The sequence below is a fragment of the Megascapheus bottae genome, chromosome 3 (genome assembly GCF_031878675.1).
Source record: "Megascapheus bottae isolate mThoBot1 chromosome 3, mThoBot2.hap1, whole genome shotgun sequence".
In the NCBI taxonomy this organism is placed as follows: domain Eukaryota; kingdom Metazoa; phylum Chordata; class Mammalia; order Rodentia; family Geomyidae; genus Megascapheus; species Megascapheus bottae.
This window is the reverse complement of record NC_143511.1, coordinates 28135455-28156001: the sequence shown is the minus strand read 5'-3', so window position 1 is coordinate 28156001 and position 20547 is coordinate 28135455. Positions and strand designations below refer to the sequence as shown.

General features: G+C 38.6%; 1 protein-coding gene across 1 annotated transcript in view; it reads left to right on the top strand.

Moving 5' to 3' along the window:
* Glis3 (GLIS family zinc finger 3) overlaps positions 1-20547 on the top strand; it is a 427346-nt gene that overhangs the window by 404660 nt on the left and 2139 nt on the right. Inside the window, exon 10 of the mRNA XM_090329717.1 lies at positions 19661-19843. Coding sequence (XP_090185843.1) covers positions 19661-19843 — 183 coding nt within the window. The remainder of the gene's footprint in view (positions 1-19660; positions 19844-20547) is intronic.

Below are 20547 nucleotides of genomic sequence, written 5' to 3'. Positions count from 1 at the left end.
AAAGACAGATGTTTTAATCTGGTTTCTTAGCTACTCAGGAGCTGGATCATAGTTCAAAACCAGCCTGGGCAGAAAAACCCTAGTGAGACTCATCTGCAATTAATCACTAAAAAAAAAACCAGAAGTATCGCTGTGGCTGAAAGTGGTAGAATGCTAGCATTGAGTAAAAGGGACAGCATCTAGGCCCTGAGTTCAAGCCTCATGATTGTAAAAAAAAACAAAATGGATATTTTAGTGTATCCTTCTGGTTAACCAAACTGAGGCTCTGTTACTAACTTGATAGGCATGTTGTAAGCCTTCTAAACTGCAATGGTTTTCTTATCTGTAGCATGGCACTAGTACTGCGAAGTTCCCTGACAGATTGGTTCAGACTTCCTTTTGGGAAACAAACGTCTTGCCCCCATGAAATGCCCCTCTCCTCTATTCTCTTAGGTTTCTCTCACATTTCCACTGTTGGCTTGCTCTTATGCTTTGTTGTTGCTTTTTTTCCACCTCTCGGAGTGAAAGGATTTCCATCATCCATGGTCCAGTTATTAGATTTCATTAGGAAAACGCCATGAAGCGCCCCCCTTCATGCAGGCTGTTTGATATTACTCAGCAGCAGCGTGAAGTGAGCTGCTTCTCAGTTGGTCTCAGCCCCTGTGATGTCTAAGCTGCCTTTTTTCCTGATTTAAAGCATGCCCTGACTATGGGTCTTGAAATAGCAGGCCAGACAGCTTCCAGACAATGGTAGCATTTTCCTACCTCAGTATGGAGCTGTAAGCTTGTCAAGCCAGTTCAGATTGACTGCATGGGGCAAGCACAGGGTTTCCAGCTCTCAACAGGCCTTGAGAAACAAAACATATTATAAAGGGCTTGTCCAGCCCAAGAACCAAAGAATCTTTCAGACTATAGAAATCTTAGGCCGCTGGTGTTAAACTGGAAATGCAGTGGCAGGTATGAGTTAATCTAGCTTCTTCCTCTGTTGGCTGTTTACTCATGGTAATTGTCAGTGGCACTTTCCAGGAGAAGCTCTTTGGGTCGTTGCCACAGCTGATCTCATTGCTGGAGATTTAGAGTGTTAAATCTTTAAAGATCACTCCTTTTTTTCTTTTTGAAAGCACATTTTAAAGACAATAAACAGACTCCTCCACAGGAAATTGAGTCACAATTGTAAATGTGAGGTTGTCATAATAAAGGGAAAGTCTAGAAACTGCCTTGCTTACAACTTGAGCATGAGTGGGTCACCATTTCTTGGAATCTCGGGAAGACATGTGTAATTGGCTATAAATCCACAGTGTTACAGACTCTGCTGAGAAAGTTGTGACATACTCACAAAGGAAATAAGCCAGTGCATATCCGTTATGATATTTGGATGTTATCAGCACTCATAATCAGGAGTAATCTTCAGTATCAACCGTGATGTTATTAATGCCTACAGAGTACTAGAGACTTATGATTAGATTCAGAGACATCCTTAATTACTCTCACATACTTAATTACTACAAAATTACCCCAAGTTCCCATTTTACATAAGTAATACTTGATAAATTCTGACAGTGTGTTAATTCTAAAAAAAAAGATGTTAAATTTAGGTGTGCATGTGTGATGCACTCAACATTTCAACATGAGTTCAGCTGGAGGGATTTAAGACACACATTAACCAGAATTGCTGCTGAAGTGATTTGGATGGCTGAATGGTAAGTAATCTGTGTATATAACATAAACATGTGAAGGATCTTCACGTAGAAGTGTGTGAGTGCACGCACGCGCGCGCGCACACACACACACACACACACACACACACACACACACCGGTTAAACCCACTGTAAAGAAGTGTAGTAGGTATTTTGATCAATGAGGATGTTAAAATTATTTAATGAACTAATCATTGTTAAACCCTGAGTTTTCTTTGGACAAGGCAAGCATCCTCCCACAATGCTTTGCACAGTACTGTTCAGCAAATATGTGGCTGTGAACATTCTTTTTTTTTTTTTTTGCCTCTCCTGGGCTTGAGCCCAGGGCCTGAGCACTGTCCTTGGACTTTCTCAATGCTAGAGCTCGACCACTTGAGCTTCAGCATCACTTTCAGCTTTTTTCTATGTATGTGGTACCAAGGAATCGAACCCGGGTCTTTGTGCATGCTAGGCAAACACTCTACTAGGCCAAACTCCTGGCCTGTTCAGTAAATATGTTCCAATAAATAGGAATGGATAGACTGAAGAAGGGAAAGATGTTTGATAGTGTCTAGCTTTCCGGAACAAGCCCTTGGCAAAATTGAGCCTAACACTCAACTTTCCTGGGTTCCTCATTTCTCCTGGGCACTCCCTACCTATATTGCTGCTCCCCCTCTTTTGATTCAGTGTTGACCACCTGCCTCAGATGTTGTACACTGGAAATAGAATAAGACAATATGCTTTCAGCTTAAGGTATATTTAATATACAACCACTTCCTTGTGGCTGTTTGTTGGCATTTTAAAAGGATTTCTAACACATAGCTCTTAGCAATAGTCCAGCAGTGAAATTCTGGGCAGTTGTTACCATGTGGAAGTGGAATTTTGAGGCCTTCTTCAATGCTCATAGATACAAGTCCCTTAATTCCAAATCATTTTCATTTTCTCAAATGTTCATAACCATTAGGTTACATATTGGATTCCAGTTCAGATCTGCTGTCTATCTTCAAACACCTTTCCTTGACTTTGTCTACTACTCTATTTCCTCCACAGTTACATTGGATAGATGGCAATCTCCTCCTTCAGTAATACATTTGGAGATAATATGATTCTTTCGATGTGATGCAGTATGTGATAATGCCTTCACAAGCACATATGTGTTGGGGAAGCTTTATAAACCTGACTTCCCAAACAAACTTGAGTTCCAGAACCCTGAACCCAGCCCTTAACTACAAGAAAAATTCTTACCCACATTTTAAAATATGAAACAAAAAAATTAAGAATACTTATTATGCCAGGCTCTGGTGGCTCACACCTGTAATTCAACCTACTGATTGCAGTTCAGAGCCAGTCCAGGTAGAAAAGTCTGTGAGATTCTTATCTCCAATTAACTATCAGAAATCGAGAAGTGATGCTTTGGCTTAAACGGGAGAGCGCTAGTCTTAAGCAAAATAGCCCAGGGACAGTACCCAGGCACACTCAGTTCAATCCCTAATGCTGACAAAAACAGCCTAGCCTTATACATAACTTAAGTCTTCTCCCAGCCTTCTGCTTCCCCTAATTGAACTGCTCAAGATAACGATTATTTGTAGAGACCTATGAACATTGTTTTAGACTTTTAAGGTATATCTACATACATTTACATGTATTTATCTATACATATGTTTGCATATATGAATATATGTTCATGCATTTACACGTACACAATACACCTACAAATGTTCCCATATAATATATAAATATATGTAGAGATGTATTTACACATGCACACACTTACACCTATATATGTAGAAATATATATTCACATAAAATGCATCAAATTCTGTCTTTTGTTGTATGACTCACTTGTGCTTTTTCCTTTCCCTCCCTCCCTCCCTCCCTCCCTCCCTCTCCCTCTCTCTCTCCCTCCCTCCCTCCCTCCCTCCCTCTCTCTCTCCCTCTCTCTCTCCCTCTCTCTCTCCCTCTCTCTCTCTCCCTCTCTCTCTCTCTCTCTCTCTCTCTCTCTCTCTCTCTCTCTCTCTCTCTCTCTCTCTCTCTCTCTTTCTTTCTTTCTTTCTTTCTTTCTTTCGTGCCAGTACTGGGGCTTGAACTCAGACACTGCCCATGAGCTTTTTTGCTCAAAGCTAGAGCTCTACCTCATGAACCATAGCTCCACTTCCAGCTCTTTGGTTTTTAGTTAGAGATAAGACTCTCATGGACTTTGAAAAGCAATCCCCAGATCTCAGCCTCATGAGTAGCTGGGATTATAGGCACTGGGTCTCAACACTGATTTGCTTTTTAAAATAACATTTTAAAATACATATTTTTTCTATGTGCCAGTGATTGTATATAGAGATTCCTTTCTTGAATACTTATTTGTTAAACATGACATATGGAATATGATGTAAAAATCAATGTTAATAAAATCTTTTTGAAAAGTTTTTAAAAAATACTTCTTTTTGCTTTCCAGGTCAATATACATAGTAAGTTCCTTTTTTTCCCCCTCAGGGTGTCTTTCTCACAGACATCCTGTGTGTCTTTTAAATCATTCCCCCATTAATGGACATTCTTATGTTATTTCTTCATTTTGTTTCTAGCACTGCCATGTTAATTGTCCTTACTGGTGTATACGTATATGTGTGTACCTACATACTCAACAGACATGTGTTAACTTCTTGCACTACTTTTCATGAAATATTTCCATGGTTTTTAAACTTTATTTTCTTTTGTCTTTACTTTTTGTTTTATATTTTTATTTTGGTACTGGGGATTGAACCTAGGGAACTGTGCTTCCTACACATGCACTTTGCACTGAGCTACATCCCAGCCCAAGAAATGTTTCTGAAGAGAAATTGCTGGACTAGTAGATACACACATTCTAGAGTGGGACAGGAACCTCCATGTTTGTTCTTCCCAACACTCTCACCAGAAACACATTGAGGTGTTCACATTAGATGTTACTTTAATTGCTGCTGTTTGATTAATACACAAAGATGGGTAACTTGTTTAATTTTCCCTCTAGGTAGTAATGTGATCAAATATCTTTGCATATTTTCATTGAACACTAAAGAAAAGTTTAGTAATCCACAGGTATTAAACATCAGGAACTGTGATGTGGGTTTTTGTAGTAATTAGCCATTGGTCACCTTTTTCTTTGACTCTACCAATCAAGTTGTATCATTTGCAGGGTTCAGTTTTTTTTTTTCTTTTTTCCAGTCCTGGGGACTGAATTAGTCTGAGCACTATCCTTGGGCTTTCGTCAAGGCTAGTTAGTGCTCTACCACTTGAGCCACAGCACCAGTTCTTGCTTTTCTATGTTTGTGGTACTGAGGAATTGAACTTGGGTCTTCATGCATGCTAAGCAAGCACTCTACCACTAGGCCAAACTCCCAGCCTCCGATTTTTTTTTAATTGGAATTTTAAAAATGTATTAAGGAGAAAAAAAAATCCAGGAAAACACATATCTTCATTGGTTATTCTAGTTTCTCTACCACCTAACTTAAAAATACTTATGGGTAGGTGTTCAATGTTGTAAATCTGGTACTTTTTCAGTCATTGAGAGACATAATGACAGTTTTTCAAAAGCAATATATTGTTTTATAGTTGAAACTCATGAGGTTTGGCATCTGGTGATTAGAACTCAAAATCAATTAGTATTTTTCTTTTAACTATTTTAAGGGCTCGGTTGAACTCTTCAGGACAAAACATGTTAGCAACAATCTGTGCCTTTTCATTTTTGTATTTTAAATTGAAGTTTTCTGTGTATATGTTGTAAATAACTAATGGTTTACAAAGAAAAAAGGGGTGAAGAACTGTGGGCGTAACTCCTTTTAAGAGGAAAAAAACAAAGACTCATGCATCAGGAATCCCAAAGTTACTGGTAGTAAAGTTAATAAAGCAGAAAACAAAAACAATGAAAGGCTTCAGTCCCTTGATCTAGCCCAGTTCAGGTCATCTAGACTCAGCACCAGGGTGCAAAACAACCCCAGTTTCCTTAGAATTTCTTGCTGATTTACTTGAAATTGTCAGTGCTCATTCTGATTACAGGAATTTTCCTCTCTTACCAAATTGTTCTGACTAAACCCTCCATTCTTTTGCAAGGTCTTTAAAAACTAGACTTTCTAAGATGCATGTTTGTTGAAATAAAAATAATATTTAGGCATTTTTCTAGATAATTTAAATGTAACCACCAAACCCTCCATTCTTGCATTCTTTCATCAAACTTAACCTCATGTCCACATATCTCAAAGCAAGTTCTCAAATTCCCTCATCATTATGGCCAAATGATTCAGGGATGTTGAATTAGTCTAGTGATTACCCAGGATGCTTTGCATATATACATATCAGCAACACTTTTTTTGTTCACATTAGTGAGATCAGGAGTAGTACCTACACTTCTATTACAATGTGTGTGTCATAAATACACTCGTACAAACATAATTTTACATCAGCACAAGAAACAAAACACCAAATTCCTACATCTTCATTATAACCTTATGATAAGAAAAGGAAATATATTGTTAACCCTACTTACTTTGAGATGGAGATCAGGGTAGCTGAGTAAGTTTTATAATGTTGAAATGGTTTCTTAAAAGAGCCCAAGGTGTCTCTGGATGGATGTAGTTGCTTGTACTACCTATACTTTATCTGTGTCTAGGCTTAGTGAACTCTTTCATCCAAAAGGAAAATATGACTTGAAACATCAAGCCCATCCAGGTAACCTTGTCAGAGCCCATTGAACATTATTTTCATCACCTGTGTTTTTCTTTCTCTACTTTAAGAAAGCTCTGATGTAAAGGGAAGTTATGTAATTTTATCAAACTCTGATAAACTAGTGTGGGTATGTGTGGTGTGTGTGTGTGTGTGTGTGTGTGTGTGTGTGTGTGTGTGTATAGTTCTTATTTCAGGATTCTTGAACTCTGTTACAATTCTTATAAACATCACTGCTTTCACAAAAGGTTTTAGTTGTGTGGCATCATTAGTTCATCCATCCATTTATTCTTAGATATTTAGCACCTGTTGGTCTGTCTTCTAAAGCTTCATCAATAGAGGACTTTTTAAAAAATCTCATATTTCTTGAGCTTATTTTTCTTTTTTATTGTATTTTATTGTCGGAATAACATATAGAGGGGCTTTAAACAAATTCTGAGAAAAAGGAAAACATTACTGCATGTCCATTTGCTAATGTAGGCTGCAAATATGGAATAAATGTAATGTCAATTGCTCTAATGTTTACACCAGATATGATATTATTTCTTTTCTTTTTGAGCTTTTTTTATATAAAGGATATCTGATATCTAATGCTATTTAGTAGTTATGTTTCTTGGCACGTAGAGCCTTTGAGCTCAACAGTCAAAGAATATTCCTCATGGTCTGAGATATATCATTTCTTTGTTCCTTGTAGCCCTTGACATATTTTAAGATATCCCATAGATAATAAAAAACTGAAAGCTAGGTGTGTGGTGGGGTTACCTTAGACAGGGAAAAAAGGACCCCGTAGATGAGATACACTCACAGTCTTCATTTCCTGAGTGACAATGGAAGGAAGTCTGTTCAACAAGAGAGATGGGCCAGAGAGAGAATGCTATATATTGGTTCCCCAGACTATTGGTCAGTGTCTTCAAGGTCTGATAAGATGAAAAAGCAAGTAGAAAAGAAATGTCCCATATCCTGGGATATGGGGACATTTGTCAGTTTCACAAACAAAATATCCACTGTCCTATCTACAAATCTATAAATGTAAATTTGATTAGATATAGGTCTGAAGCCAATATTTAATGTAAGTATAATGTTCTAGACAGTTGAATTGAGGCCCTGAAGTTCAAGAGTGAAATAATTATCAAGTCATTGGATCACAGGCAAGAATGAAATGGATAATTGTATAATCAGATATGAAATGTGGAGAAGCAAGTAATCACCTGGTTAGTAAAGTTGATATAATGTAGGAGTTTGTTTGTAGCTAGTCATCAAAAGTCTAAGCCACAAAATGAGAATTGGATCAAAATGACATCCAGACTTCTGAGTCATTCAAATGACATCTCATGATCTTGACCAAGAACTTAACATGCAAGAAAAAGGGGACTTAGGGATGGAACTGGAAAAATCCTTTTGACCCCTGTCTTCTGAGAGTGTTATGCAAAGTCCTCTTAGGACAGTCACCAGGATTCTCTCCTTAAGGATCCCTAAAAACATGGCTCCTTTCCCATGGCCTATACATAGGGAAGAGATAATCCTTGGAAGAGCCCTTCCTTGCCTGTTTCAAAGGGAATCAGAGCCCTTTGTGATCTTTCTCTATTGCAGTTTCATTTTTTTTAATGTGGATGTTTGAAAATCAGCTTATAGCATTCTTAGAGCCTCTCAAAGTACAGTGTAAAAAACAACTTGTTAAGCACAGATCTATGGGTCTTTCCTCCAGAGGTTCTGATTCATGAAATCTTTCCTAGAGTCAAAGCACATGGCATAGTTAACAAGCACGCCCAGATTTCCTTCTCCCATTCTTTCCTGGAGGAAAACACAGCATGGCCTAACACCTCTAGAGAACCAGGATGGCCCTGAAGGAAAGACAGAGGTAGATGGAACTAAATCTTTATTCTTTGCCTTGATTCCCTTGTCTTGTGTTAGACACAAGCACCCTGGAATCAAAAGTTTGTTGGCCTTATGGGAAGAAATCTGACACAATCATAGGCACGTATACTCCATGGTCAGAGGATATAGGAAGATAAATGGTTGTCTGCTTATAATGAGACAATGAGAGCTAGGATTTTTTTAGTGGGTTTCACAGTAGGGAAAACATTTTCACACTGGTTGTTCCATTTGATCCATGAAGATGCCTAATGGTGGTCACCGCACAGGTGAAACGTTAACAGTTGCTTCTCCTCAACCTTGACCAGAGGCAAAGTATCAAATTTACTTTACCATCTGATATAGGAATATCCACAGCCTCTGCTCTCCATTCTTGCCCTTGAGTGGCTCCAGGATTTGTGAAATTTTAGATGGGGTTAGTAAGTAAATCGTAGAGTATAAAAAATAACTCTTTGGTTACCTGGACACAATCACTTCTATTGGTTCTCCACTTTGAGGATTCCGTTGCTATATGAATATTACTCTCCTCATGTAAATAGGGAGTCAGAGGTTCAGACAGCCCATACTTTCCTCAAGGCCACACAGCTAGTAAAGAAAGAACAGAGCTAGCATTCAAATTATCTCAGGCTCCTTTGGATGAGGGCATTTTGTGAGTCTGTATTTTATGTAATTTCCAAAATGTGCATCCTCACTGTCAGGATTTACAGAACCATTTTCATGTAACTATATATTCTCACGTGCCAATTATTGAGACAAGTCGCAATTAGTTTTCTTTGGCAGCTTATCATTCGGAGGATCTGGAAGCCAAAGGCTACCATGTTACCAAGGTCTGGTGTGGTTGGGAGTATTTAAATGAGAATTGATCACAGCTTTTTAGCCAAGTGTGTTGTGTTTTAAGCATGCTTTCCCTTTTCCTCTCTGTCTTCCCTCCTTTTCTCTATTGTCTGTTTTAACAACACAATCTGCTTAGCCCCATCTCCTTAATTTGGACTCTTCATAGACCAGAAAACTCACCACCACCAGAAATATAGATGAGCCTGAAGACCACAGTGTGGCTGAAAGTGATCAATGCTGTCACCATCTTGGCTGTGGGCCAGATGAGGTTCTGCAGGGAACAAGTGGAGAGCATACGGCACTGAGCCCTGCATACTGACAGCATGAGCCAAGATATTACTGGCCCTCCTTCCTGCAGCCAGGTGTGGGATTTTCTCATGCAACAGCTCCTCCGTGCAAGCACCCAGCCACTAGACAGTTGCTCCAAAGATCAACTTTGGAGCTGCTCTGTCATAGGGCTTGTTCAGTAGCAATATGCACAAGTGGAGTTTGAAGCATTATTTCCATTATTTTCCTCTTTCTTAGTACAGTAGCTGCTTTAAATGTCAATCGTAAATAGCTTCAGTGCTTTGCAAGCTGGTTCAGTTCTCAGCCTGAAGACAAATCTGTCTTCCTAACACAGTCTGTGTGCTGTGCCTGTAGCTTCCCCATTTATAGCCTGCGTATGAAAATGAAGAGTTCGTTTCTCTGCTTCTTCCAGGAAGGAAGCTTAGTGGAGCTCTAGCTCAAATAAAGATCTGCATGGTATTGAAGCCCAAGGCTGAGAAAGAAGGTGAAAATGATAATCAAATTATAGAGATGTTACTTTTAAGAGTAGCATTGCCAGCTGGGTGCCAGTGGCTCACACCTATAATCGCAGCTAGTCTGTGGATAACTGTTCAAAGTCAGCCTAGGCTGAAAAGTCACAGTGAGACCCTTATCTCCAATTAACCCCTAAAAAAGCAAAAATGGAGCTGCACTCAAAGTGATAGAGTGCTAGCCTTGAGCACTTGAGTTCAGAGATGGTACCCAAACCCTGAGCTCAATCCCCTGGGACCAGCAAAAGAAAATTGCATTTCCTTGCATCAATAACTCACATTTGTAATCCTAGCTACTCAGAGGGCTGAGATCTAAGACTCATAGTTCAAAGCTACCCCCCCCCACACACACACACCCCTGGCCAGGAAAATCTAAGAGACTCCTATGTCCAATTCAGTTTCCCTCTAAAAGTCTGGAAATGGAGCTGTGGCTTCAGTGGTAGAGGGCCAGCCTTGAGCAAAGCTGCTAAGGGACAATATCCAGGCTCTGAGTTCAAGCTTTATTACTGACCATCTCATACACATACACACCACCACCACCCCACCACCACCACATAGCACACACAAGGGCAGCATCATTCTTACACTTCAGGGCAGTTAAGTTATGTGAGAGAAATTACTGCAGAACTTCTTAGGTTGCATGCTGAAACCTCCACACTTACCTCACTGGAACAGAATTGTTCCTATTACTATGGCCTAGTCAACTGCCAGGGAATGCCAAATAAACCCTGCCATACATATTTCTCACAACCTTATAAAATAAGTATTATTTTCAAAGAATGTGAGACTTGTGAAGGAAAGGGATTTGTCTCAAGACAATTTGGTTAACTAGCTACAGTTGCAGTTGGATCTGAATCTACAACAGTGAGTAGAAAGAAAAGTAGCCATAAGACACTCCTAAAATGTCTGCTTTAACTCATTTGCAGTTTTAGAATTGTTTGTGATTAGATCAAGTTTATTAATTAACTGAATACATTTGCCTAAAAATGCTCTTTTTAAAATGTGGTCCGAGTATAAGAAACCTTGACTGAAATTTGGTCTCAAGAGAACTCAACAAAAATATCAAAATTCTGTTTAAATTCATTTGGTCACTGAGCTTCTGCCTTTCAGTCTTCATGACTATCTCAGAAAATAGGCTAAGATTTAAATTCTGGTTTTGAGACTTGGAAGCTATTGGATTTAGATAAATTGTTTTAATTCATACCCCCTTCTCACTCTACACTGAGAACAACTAAAATGGCATCTTAAGTAAGACTTTCAATGTAGGATGAGTCTTGTGTTCCAGCAAAATAATTATTAGATCCTTTGTTTCTTACAACAGAATCCCAAGGAAGTGGTAAAATACTAGCCAAAATATTTCACCAAAATTTCAGTGTTGATGAATTATCATTGAGAAAGTTCTAGACTTAGGTGATGATATGATTGTTGTGTTAATTATTTATCGCCCATTTGTGTTAAGGTGAAGGCTGGCTCCATAAATAATTTCAACTGTTTGGTTATTGAGGGATGCTTAAAAGATTAGATGCATTTTCTTTTTTATTTTTATTTTAAAGACTAAAGTTAATCTTCATTGTATTTATGTATATAAGGTAATTGGCTAGTTTCACTTTTGAATATACTTTTATGATAGATATAAGCATGTTTTATATTTTTATTCCAATGAAATGATGTAAAAGCTCTATTTTATTTATTTTTGTTTAATTTTTATTTTTACCATAAAGGTGATATATAGAGGGGTTACAGTTATAAAAATCAGGTATGAAGAGTACATTTCTTTTTTTAATATTTTTTATTGTAATTAATAAAAGGGTTACATGATATTTGTCAGATAGAAGGTGCATTAATTCACATACATTGATACCCTTTCTCATGTCTTGGTACCCATTACCCTCCCCCCCACACCCCCACCCGTCTTGGTAAGAGCACATTTCTTTTAGAACAGTATCACTTCCTCCCTCAGTTTCTCCTAGTTTTTTCCCTCACAACCCTTTTCTCCCCACCCCCAGTTGTATAGTTCATTTCCAACATGGTGCCATGTGAATTAGTTTTGCATGGTATCTTATCAACCTAAGATTATTATTATTATATTATTATTAATTTGCGAGTTCTGGGTTTGAGCTCAGGGCTTGAGCACTGTTCTTGGACTTTCTTAAGGATAGAGCTCCATATACATGGTACCGAGGAATGGAACCTGGGCCTTTGTGTATGCTAGGCAAGCACTCTACCATTAGGCCAAACTCCTGGCCCAAAGATTTGTTTTAAAAGCAAAATATCCAACAGTTTCTTTGCTTCTAGCTCTTAGTCTGTGTAATGGGAACATATTTTGGATTACATTTCAAAAAAGAAATGTCACAAAGTTTCCAAATTTGTGTATTTAGATGCTGTTTTGGTGTGGCTGGATGGTGCGGTTCTAATCTGGTTATGGCGGGTTGTAATCTTGGGAGGAAAGATTCGACTTGTTGAGAGTAAACCAGTAAGCCGCCCATCTCTCAGCATGTAGAAAAGATATTTCCTCCTTACTCTTGTTGTCTTTCTCCTCTACTTTTTGTAGCAGAATCCCAGACTTCCCCAAACCCTTCTTCTGTTCTCTGAATCCATATCACAATGATTAGTGAAACCAAAGGCTCTCCACTGAAGAAAGAATGGCCAAGGATGAATTAAAATAGTGGGCAGTGATTGGAGACTGCAGATTGTTTTTGAAATGCAGTAGCAGTCATGTACTGGGAAAGGCCTGACATTCACTTAGAGATTAATGCACATGAGCCATCCAGGCCTTTGTTCATTCAGGTATTTCTCTATATAACCAGGAACACAGCAATGAGCTAAGGACACATGAACCCGCTTTGATGGAACACATAGTTCAGGAGAGAAAGCCAGAGGTAAATTCTAGGAAAGCATTACAAACTCACCCAAGTTTTAGAACTTTTTTTAGAGAAGTTATAGGCATGGGAAAATTATGTGGAACATTGAGAGTGTTTCTGCATTTACCCCCTTTTTCTTTCCCTAGACTTGGTTGATACCAAAGTTTCTTAATATTTTTCAAAGAAGGCAGCTCAAATCTCCCCAGAGAGAAAGGGAATCTACAGAAAGCCATGAGGGTGTTGGGGAAGAAGTCAAAGTGCCAAAAAAAAAAAAAAGGTACACATCTCCTGTTGGAGGTCATGGTCTCTGATTTGACCCCATGCATTCATCACGTGAATACATCCATGAGTCTACCAATGCCGCAGTCACTTGACAAAGACCAAAAATACTACCCTTCCTAAAGCAGCCCACAAAATTACAGCCTCTCAAGAAAATCCAGAGCTGTGAAGCTCATGAACACGTGTATCTTCCTTCCTCTGTGATATCATCAAGAAATGGAGGGGCTGTTAGCACTGCTCCAGTACTGATAGGGTCAATCCTACCCAGGCATTAACTCTCCAGTACCACTGGCAGGAACTTAGCTCTGTAAGCACTGGTCTTTAGCTGAATTGTTCAGGTGCCACCCAATTATACTTGCCATTGTGGAGCAGGGAAAAGAAGGGATGTAATCAAACATTTTTTTATTTGTTACTGTTTGTTTTTCCTGTCTTGACTTCAGTGTGCAGAAAAGAATTGCTTCTATGTATGTCCCTTTTTATTTGTATATATAGCATGAAATTACATTCTTTAATTCTGCATCTTTGCTGATTAGTATTTTTCTCCCACTAAAATGTGAGTTCCAAGAAGGCATAGAAGTGTTCTTTTCTTTCCACTACTACATTCCCATTGCTGTGCAAATTCTTGCTAAATATTTGTTAAGTGAAAGAAAGCACTGAGACTAAAATGCGTATGTTACTGGAAGAACAGAAGAAGAAAAATGAAACATCAAGTGTAAAGTATGTGTCAGGCACCTCGATCAGCCTTTTTACGAAAAATACTTGGATGATCCCTTTTAATCCTCTTTCATCTTTGTGGGAAGCTGACAAACAGATCCTAATAAAACACCCATTTTACACAAATGTAACAGTAGCATTGACAAGCATGCAACTCAATCAACCTTCTAAGGCTTTGGATGTGGCTAAATGGAAAAGTGTTTGCAAGCACCTGCTAAGTTTGATACCTAGCATTACAACTCATCAATCAATCAATCAATCAATCAGTGTCTGTTGCAACTGACTCTTGAACTTTGGAACTAGCTGGAAAACTATGGTGCTTGGCCTGGATGCCTGAATGAAGGCAAGCTACAGCATTCTGCATTCAGTGGTTTCCTCAACTGCAGGTATGAGAGTCCTGGGGAAGAGTTCTTGAGTCTGAGCTTGATGAGGTCATAAGGTCATAATCCACGGAGACATCTTGATTTCTGCTAGAGGCTTGTATCTGCCACATGTGGGTTGTGTGACCCATGGGAAGTCATCATAGTTCCAGATGAACCAGATGCAGGCAGGGCAAGTCATTCCCAGTCCTCAGGGTTTGTCTGTTCAGCTCTCTTTGTGGTACCCAGGTTTAGTGATTGTCCTCCAGCATTACCATAAACGAGCATAAGAACTTGGGGTTTTCCAGACATCTGCTATATAAACAAACATCCTAAGTACCCATTATGATCTAACACATTCTCATGGCATTGATTCCGGGCATCCATCTACATTCATGTGTGTCCATATTTGCGTAATTCCTTCTCTGTAGACACTTGACTCACCAGGTCTAAGGAATGGAGACTTATCCGTGTTGTCATACCCAGTGGACAGTGTGAACTTGGCCACAGAAAGTATGTAGTATACATTTCCTTTCTGTTTACTCCTGCGGCTTCCTCCAAGGAAAGGGAACATTGAACTCTATTGGCTGTTTATTCTAAAACAGTACTCAACTTCTTTGAGAGTCAGGGATGGAATGAGCATTGTTTACTTACAGATCTATTCATACTCTTATTCCTTTGGAAAAGACTGAATTGTTATTAAAGAATGAATATAGTTGTCATTTGTTGATAGACTTCCTCTCTTAAAGATCAAGAGTCTGAAACAATTTTTTCTGACCTTTCTATAAATTCTTAATGGATCATGTGTTTTTATTTCAGGAATTTAATCAGAAACCCTCCTGAAATATCTGCTAAACCTGGGAATTCAGATTGCCCTAGAGTTACCCTGTGTCATGCAGTAGCCAGTAGCCATGTATAGCTATTTAAATTGGAATTCGTTAAAATTAAATAAAGTGTAAAAATTAGTTTGTGTGGTTATGTTATCCATATTTCAATTGCTACATAAGTACATAGGCTACAGCTACAGCCCAGATAAAGAACTGGAATGTTCTTCTTGCCCTAGAGATCACCTTTCTTTACAGCGTTTAGTTGTGCGATTCCATTCTCTTATAACACCCACTTTCACTTGGGAAGGAAATCAACTCGAAGCTGCATTTTATCAGGTAAACATGAGTGACCTTGAATTCTTCATTTCATTTCTTATCACACAATGTTCAGTGACCTATATGATAAAGGAAACAAAGCTTTTAGAAATGAATTTTAATGATATGCTTTAAAACAAACTCATAGACAATATTAGAGAAAATGGCATACAAATATACAATCATGCATATTTGATTATATATGTATGCATATCTACCATAACTTCAGTTTTGAATGTATACCTAGCCATTTCTGAACTGTAGAGATAAAAACAATTTTCACTCTCACAGTTTATATTAAGCTGCATTTTTTTTTGCCAGTCCTGGGGCAACAACTCACCATTTGTCCTCGAGGTTCTTTTGCTTGAGTCTAGCACTCTACCACTTGAGCCACAGTGCCACTTCCAGCTTTTACTGTTTATGTGGTACTAAGAATGGAACCCAGGACTTCATGTATGCTAGGCAAGCACTCTACCACTAAGCCACATTCCCAGCCCTAGGTTATATTTTCTACTTGTAATTAGCCCCAAATAGTCTTTCTTTTTAGAAAGAATAAAAACTTTTCTGAAGTTGTTAATAAAGGGAATGTTTTTCCTCAGTCTTCAGGAGTTGCAATTTAGTTAGAATGAGATTATTTTCGACTTCCTCCCTTTTTCCATTCTTGACGGAAAAATAACTTGTAAAATTAAAATGAGTGACTTTGAAATGAAAGGTGACAACTAAGATTTATGGTCAATTTATGTTTGGGTCTGTTCTTAGGGTATTAATAAATGTTTGTGTCCTCAATCCATCTACATTAGCAATCCTCAAGAAAGAATCTTTCTATTTCTTCAGTGTCTCTCAGTACCAGGATCAGTGCTTGATAACCATTACTGCCTGATGAAATGACACCACCACCCCCATTGACCTTAGATTTCATACTCACAAAATGTGTTAACATCTTGCCTCATTTTCCTTTGGGTCTAAGAAGTCAAGTTCGGCCCACATTTTCTACATGAAATCCACTGGAATACAGGAATCATCCATCAGAAAATGAGCTAGGCCTCTCTCATTTTTGTGTGTGGCAAGATCCTAATGGAATTTTCTCCTTAAAAACTTTTATTCATTTTATGAAAATTGTGCTGTGGAAGAATATGTGGAAATGCTTTGATTTCCATGATCATAACCATCCGTAGCAATGTATTTGGCAGCTTTTTTAACTGGCTATTTGGTGAAAGGAATTTTATGAGAATTTTATTTTCTTGGGTTGGCTGTGAGAATTACCACAGGCCTGGAGAGCCATCTTGGTTTAAACAGATTCCCATTTCAGCCAAAGGTAGGAATTATAAACTATGTTACTCTCCTCCCTTAGATACAGGCTAAAACATAAAACCCAGAAAGTTGGATTTACTATTTACCATCACTGGCTAAATTTTACTATCTCACAAACTTTTAAAACTTTTATGACTGTAATATTGAAATGTAGAAAGAAATTATGTGACATTTGCACTCAGTCTCAGAAACAAGAAGATAATAGGAAAGGGAATTATTGAAAAGAAAACATAAAAAAGTGCAGAGCAGAGAATAGAGGGGAAAGGGAGACAGTTAAAGAGTGACATAGATGGAGAGAATTTGGTCAAAGTACCTTATATACCTGTATCACAATGAAGCCCTTTATGTAATTAATTTATGCTAATATGGTTTTTAAATAATTGAACTGAGTTTAATAGTGACTTCTCCATGCTATTAAATGTGCCTGATAAATAGTATTTCAATGCAAGAATTTTAATACTTGCATTTCTTAAGTGTTTCACCCCTTTCTTAATCATTCTCTGATGGTTGTCCATTTTGGGCCTCCATTACGATCATGAGTTCTCTATGCAGAATTCCTTGAATTCTTTAAAATACGCTTCTAGGGTACTTTTTCAGAAGTAACCATTTCAAGTCCAAGAGTATAAACACTTTTAGAGCTAAACAGGGTGTGAAACAGTTTTTTAAAACAATTAGTATACACACACACATATATATATATACACTTTTCACAAGTTCTGTGACACAACGTAGAATTATCTTCACTATTCACATTTAGCATTAAGAATGACTTTTTAAAATCTTTGCTAATTCAATAGAAGATAGCATTTGATTATTATTTGACTTTTACTTCTTTGGCAGATTGAGGGTGATGGCCCATTTCTATTGATTAGTCAATTATTTATGAGTATTTATGAGTTATCGGTTTTGAGTCTTGCTTATCTGTCTTTTGTCAGCCCATAGGAAACCAAAAGAGAAGAATCCATTGTTTCTACTTGCTTCCTCTACTGACAATGCAACAAGCATTAATCTTTGCCTAACCTTTATGCAGATATTTCTGTAGCTTCTGTACAGGAGTGTGCTATTGTCTGTTTATGAATGCTGCTGTTACTGCTTTTTTCTGTGAATATGCCTTATGCATCAGTTTCCATTTGATTTCTGTCTTGGATCATAAGCTCCTAGAGGGTCGGCCATGCCATTAATGGGCTTTTGCACAGTTAAACACAAAATCATTAAATAGTATTCATGGCAACCATAAAACAGCCCTCCTGGCTAGAGATGATCTGAGCATTATTAGGCTACCCTGAGGGTTTGATGCTGAATGAAAAGCAAAGTAGGCTGTATGAGTCATGTACACTGCTTTTACTAAGAAAGCTAAAAACAACCCACATAGCACCTCCCCTGCTTGCTGACAGGTGGCTCAGATTTTCTTAATCAGGCACCAAGCCTGCCAGTCTCATGAAGAGACAGGTCCAGTGGAGAAAAGTAGGTAGGACCACAGTCATCAAATGCATTCTATATCCTCTGTGATTCAGTGTTTGTGGAAGGAATCCTGGGTTACTTCCTCTATTAACCCCCTTGGTTTTCCCAATCCAGAACAAGAGAATGATATCGGGGGAAATGGATGCATTGTTTTGTGAGCACTTGAAAATATTAGCCACAAATTTCCTTATTGGGTGACTCAGTTTATTTGCACAATGGCCTGGTGAAGTATGCAATGCCATTCATATTCTCCATTCAAGGAAACAGACACAATGAAAACCAGCATTAGACACCAGTAGAGTTGCTCCTCCAATAAAGTATACAATTAACAATTAATATATATATACATACATATATTATACATATTATATATGCATGCATACAGAGAACTAAAACAAACTGGGCTTGAATTCATCGGGGCCATAAACTCTCACTGGACTGTTTTTCACTCAAGGCTAGCTCTCTGCTCCTTGAGCTAAAGTATATCTGGCTTTTTGCTGGTTAAATGGAGCTGAGTCTCACTGACTTCCAACTCAAACTGGTTTTGAACCATTGATCCTTAGACCTCAGCCTCCTATGTAGTTAGGGTTACAGTGTGAACCTCCAGTGTCTGGCTTTATCATTGTGTAGAATATGATATGCTTAAGAACGTACTCTGCTAATTTAAATTTATTATGAAGCAAGGGGATTAAAAAAAGTACAAATTACAGAATCGTGGGAGATATGAAAGATCACAGAAACATATCACATAAGATATCAAGGCAAATTTCACTGAATGAGAAAAAATTGAAAAAGTTAGATGGTATAGATGGTGTCAAATGCTAGATGATCGATTTTGAGTATTGAAAATATTTTCCTCTTATTTCTTAATTTATTAACTTCCAGAATTCCCATTTACCACAAAGACTAACAAATAATGATAAGGAAGTAAGTTACATCCATCTATGGCATACCAGGTACCTATTTAATGAGGAAAGACATAATAAGAAGCACATTAATGTGATGAATGTATCTGTTGGGAAAATGGATGGATGAATTTATGCTGGATTTTTTTTTATGAAGTCATCTTTGCCAATCGTGGAAACAGAATAAAGGAGAAAGGACATTGCATACAAAGCCTAGTGGTAGGGCCTGAGATAGGATGGCTTCCTGAAAATGAGGTCTTTAGGGTCCAAGACTCTTGGGACAACTTAGAAAAAGTTAGAAGAGCTTTTGCTTTGGTTAGTAGAGTGAAAACTAAAATTGTTATAAAGCCATTAGACCTTGAAATCACTTTGAGGCAGAATAACTTCAGCACAAGCAATCCATCCCAATTGCTTGCTTGAAAATAGTCTTAAGAGCCAGACACCTACAGCTCATGCCAGTAATCATAGCTGCTCAGGTGGCTGAGATCTGAGGAGTGGGATTCAGACAGCCTCAGCAGGAAAGTCCACAAGACTCTTCTGTCCAATTAACCAGGAAAAAGAAAAAGCTGGAAGTGGAGCTGTGGCTCAAGTGGAAGTGTGCTGGCCTGGAGCAAAATGCTCAGGCACTTCACCCAAACACTGAGTTCAAGCCTCATAATAGATACCATAAAAGAAAACAAAATAGTCTAGGAGTTGGAGCTATTTTGTGTCCTGAATCCAGGCTGAATAAGATAGTCACTGGGTTGGCATGTGAAGTGGCTCATGGCTGTGTTCGAATTGCAGGATTTTATGGGCAGCTGCAAACATTCTGCCCACCACATTACACCGAATCCCAGAGAACTGTGCCTCCCAGCAGCTCCTGCAGTGTGGGACCATCCTTCGAGGACTGCCTCGTCCCTACATCGATGGGCCAGGCTGGTTTCGATGTTTTCCACAGAGCCTTCTCTACCCATTCTGGCATTACAGGTACGTTGGGAGTCTGTGGCATAGAAACTTGGGCTGGCTGGCAAATGGGCTTCCCAGGTGACTGGATTTGTTTTCACTACATCAACTCTGTCCACCTAGTCCTGAAATATGACTTGAGTTCACCCTGCTCTCCACTTCCCACCTAAGCCTATTCAAAAGCCAACATAGCTCCCCTAGACTCAAGCAGGCCCTTCTAACAAAGTTCCCTGAAGTTACTTTTTTGCCTTCTTACACTGGTGAGGGATAAAATGCCCCACTTTCCTAAATAGATAATGAAACTGTTTCTATAGCACAGGAGTCTCCTCTTAGGTTTGACTTTAGACATGGTCAAACTCTCCAGACCCGCATCTTTATCTTTTCCTTATAAGCTCTTCTCCCAACCATCTGTAGCCCGAACCCCATCCCAGCCCTATATGTGCCACCTCCTCTCTCTTCCTTCTGGAATATCCTTTCCCTGCCTCTACATCCCATTCTCTTGGGTGTGTTTTGGCTTGGGGTTTTTGTCATTGTTTTGGTCAGTCATGAGGCTTGAACTCTCATGGCATAGGTGCTATCCCTCACTCTTTTTGCTCCAGGCAAGTGCTCTCAGGGGCTTTCCTGTTCTGACTAGCTTCAAACTATATCCTCAGATGTTGGCCATCTGAGTAGCTAGGATTACAGGCATGAGCCACCAGGACCTAGCATCCCATTCTCTTTTATGCCAG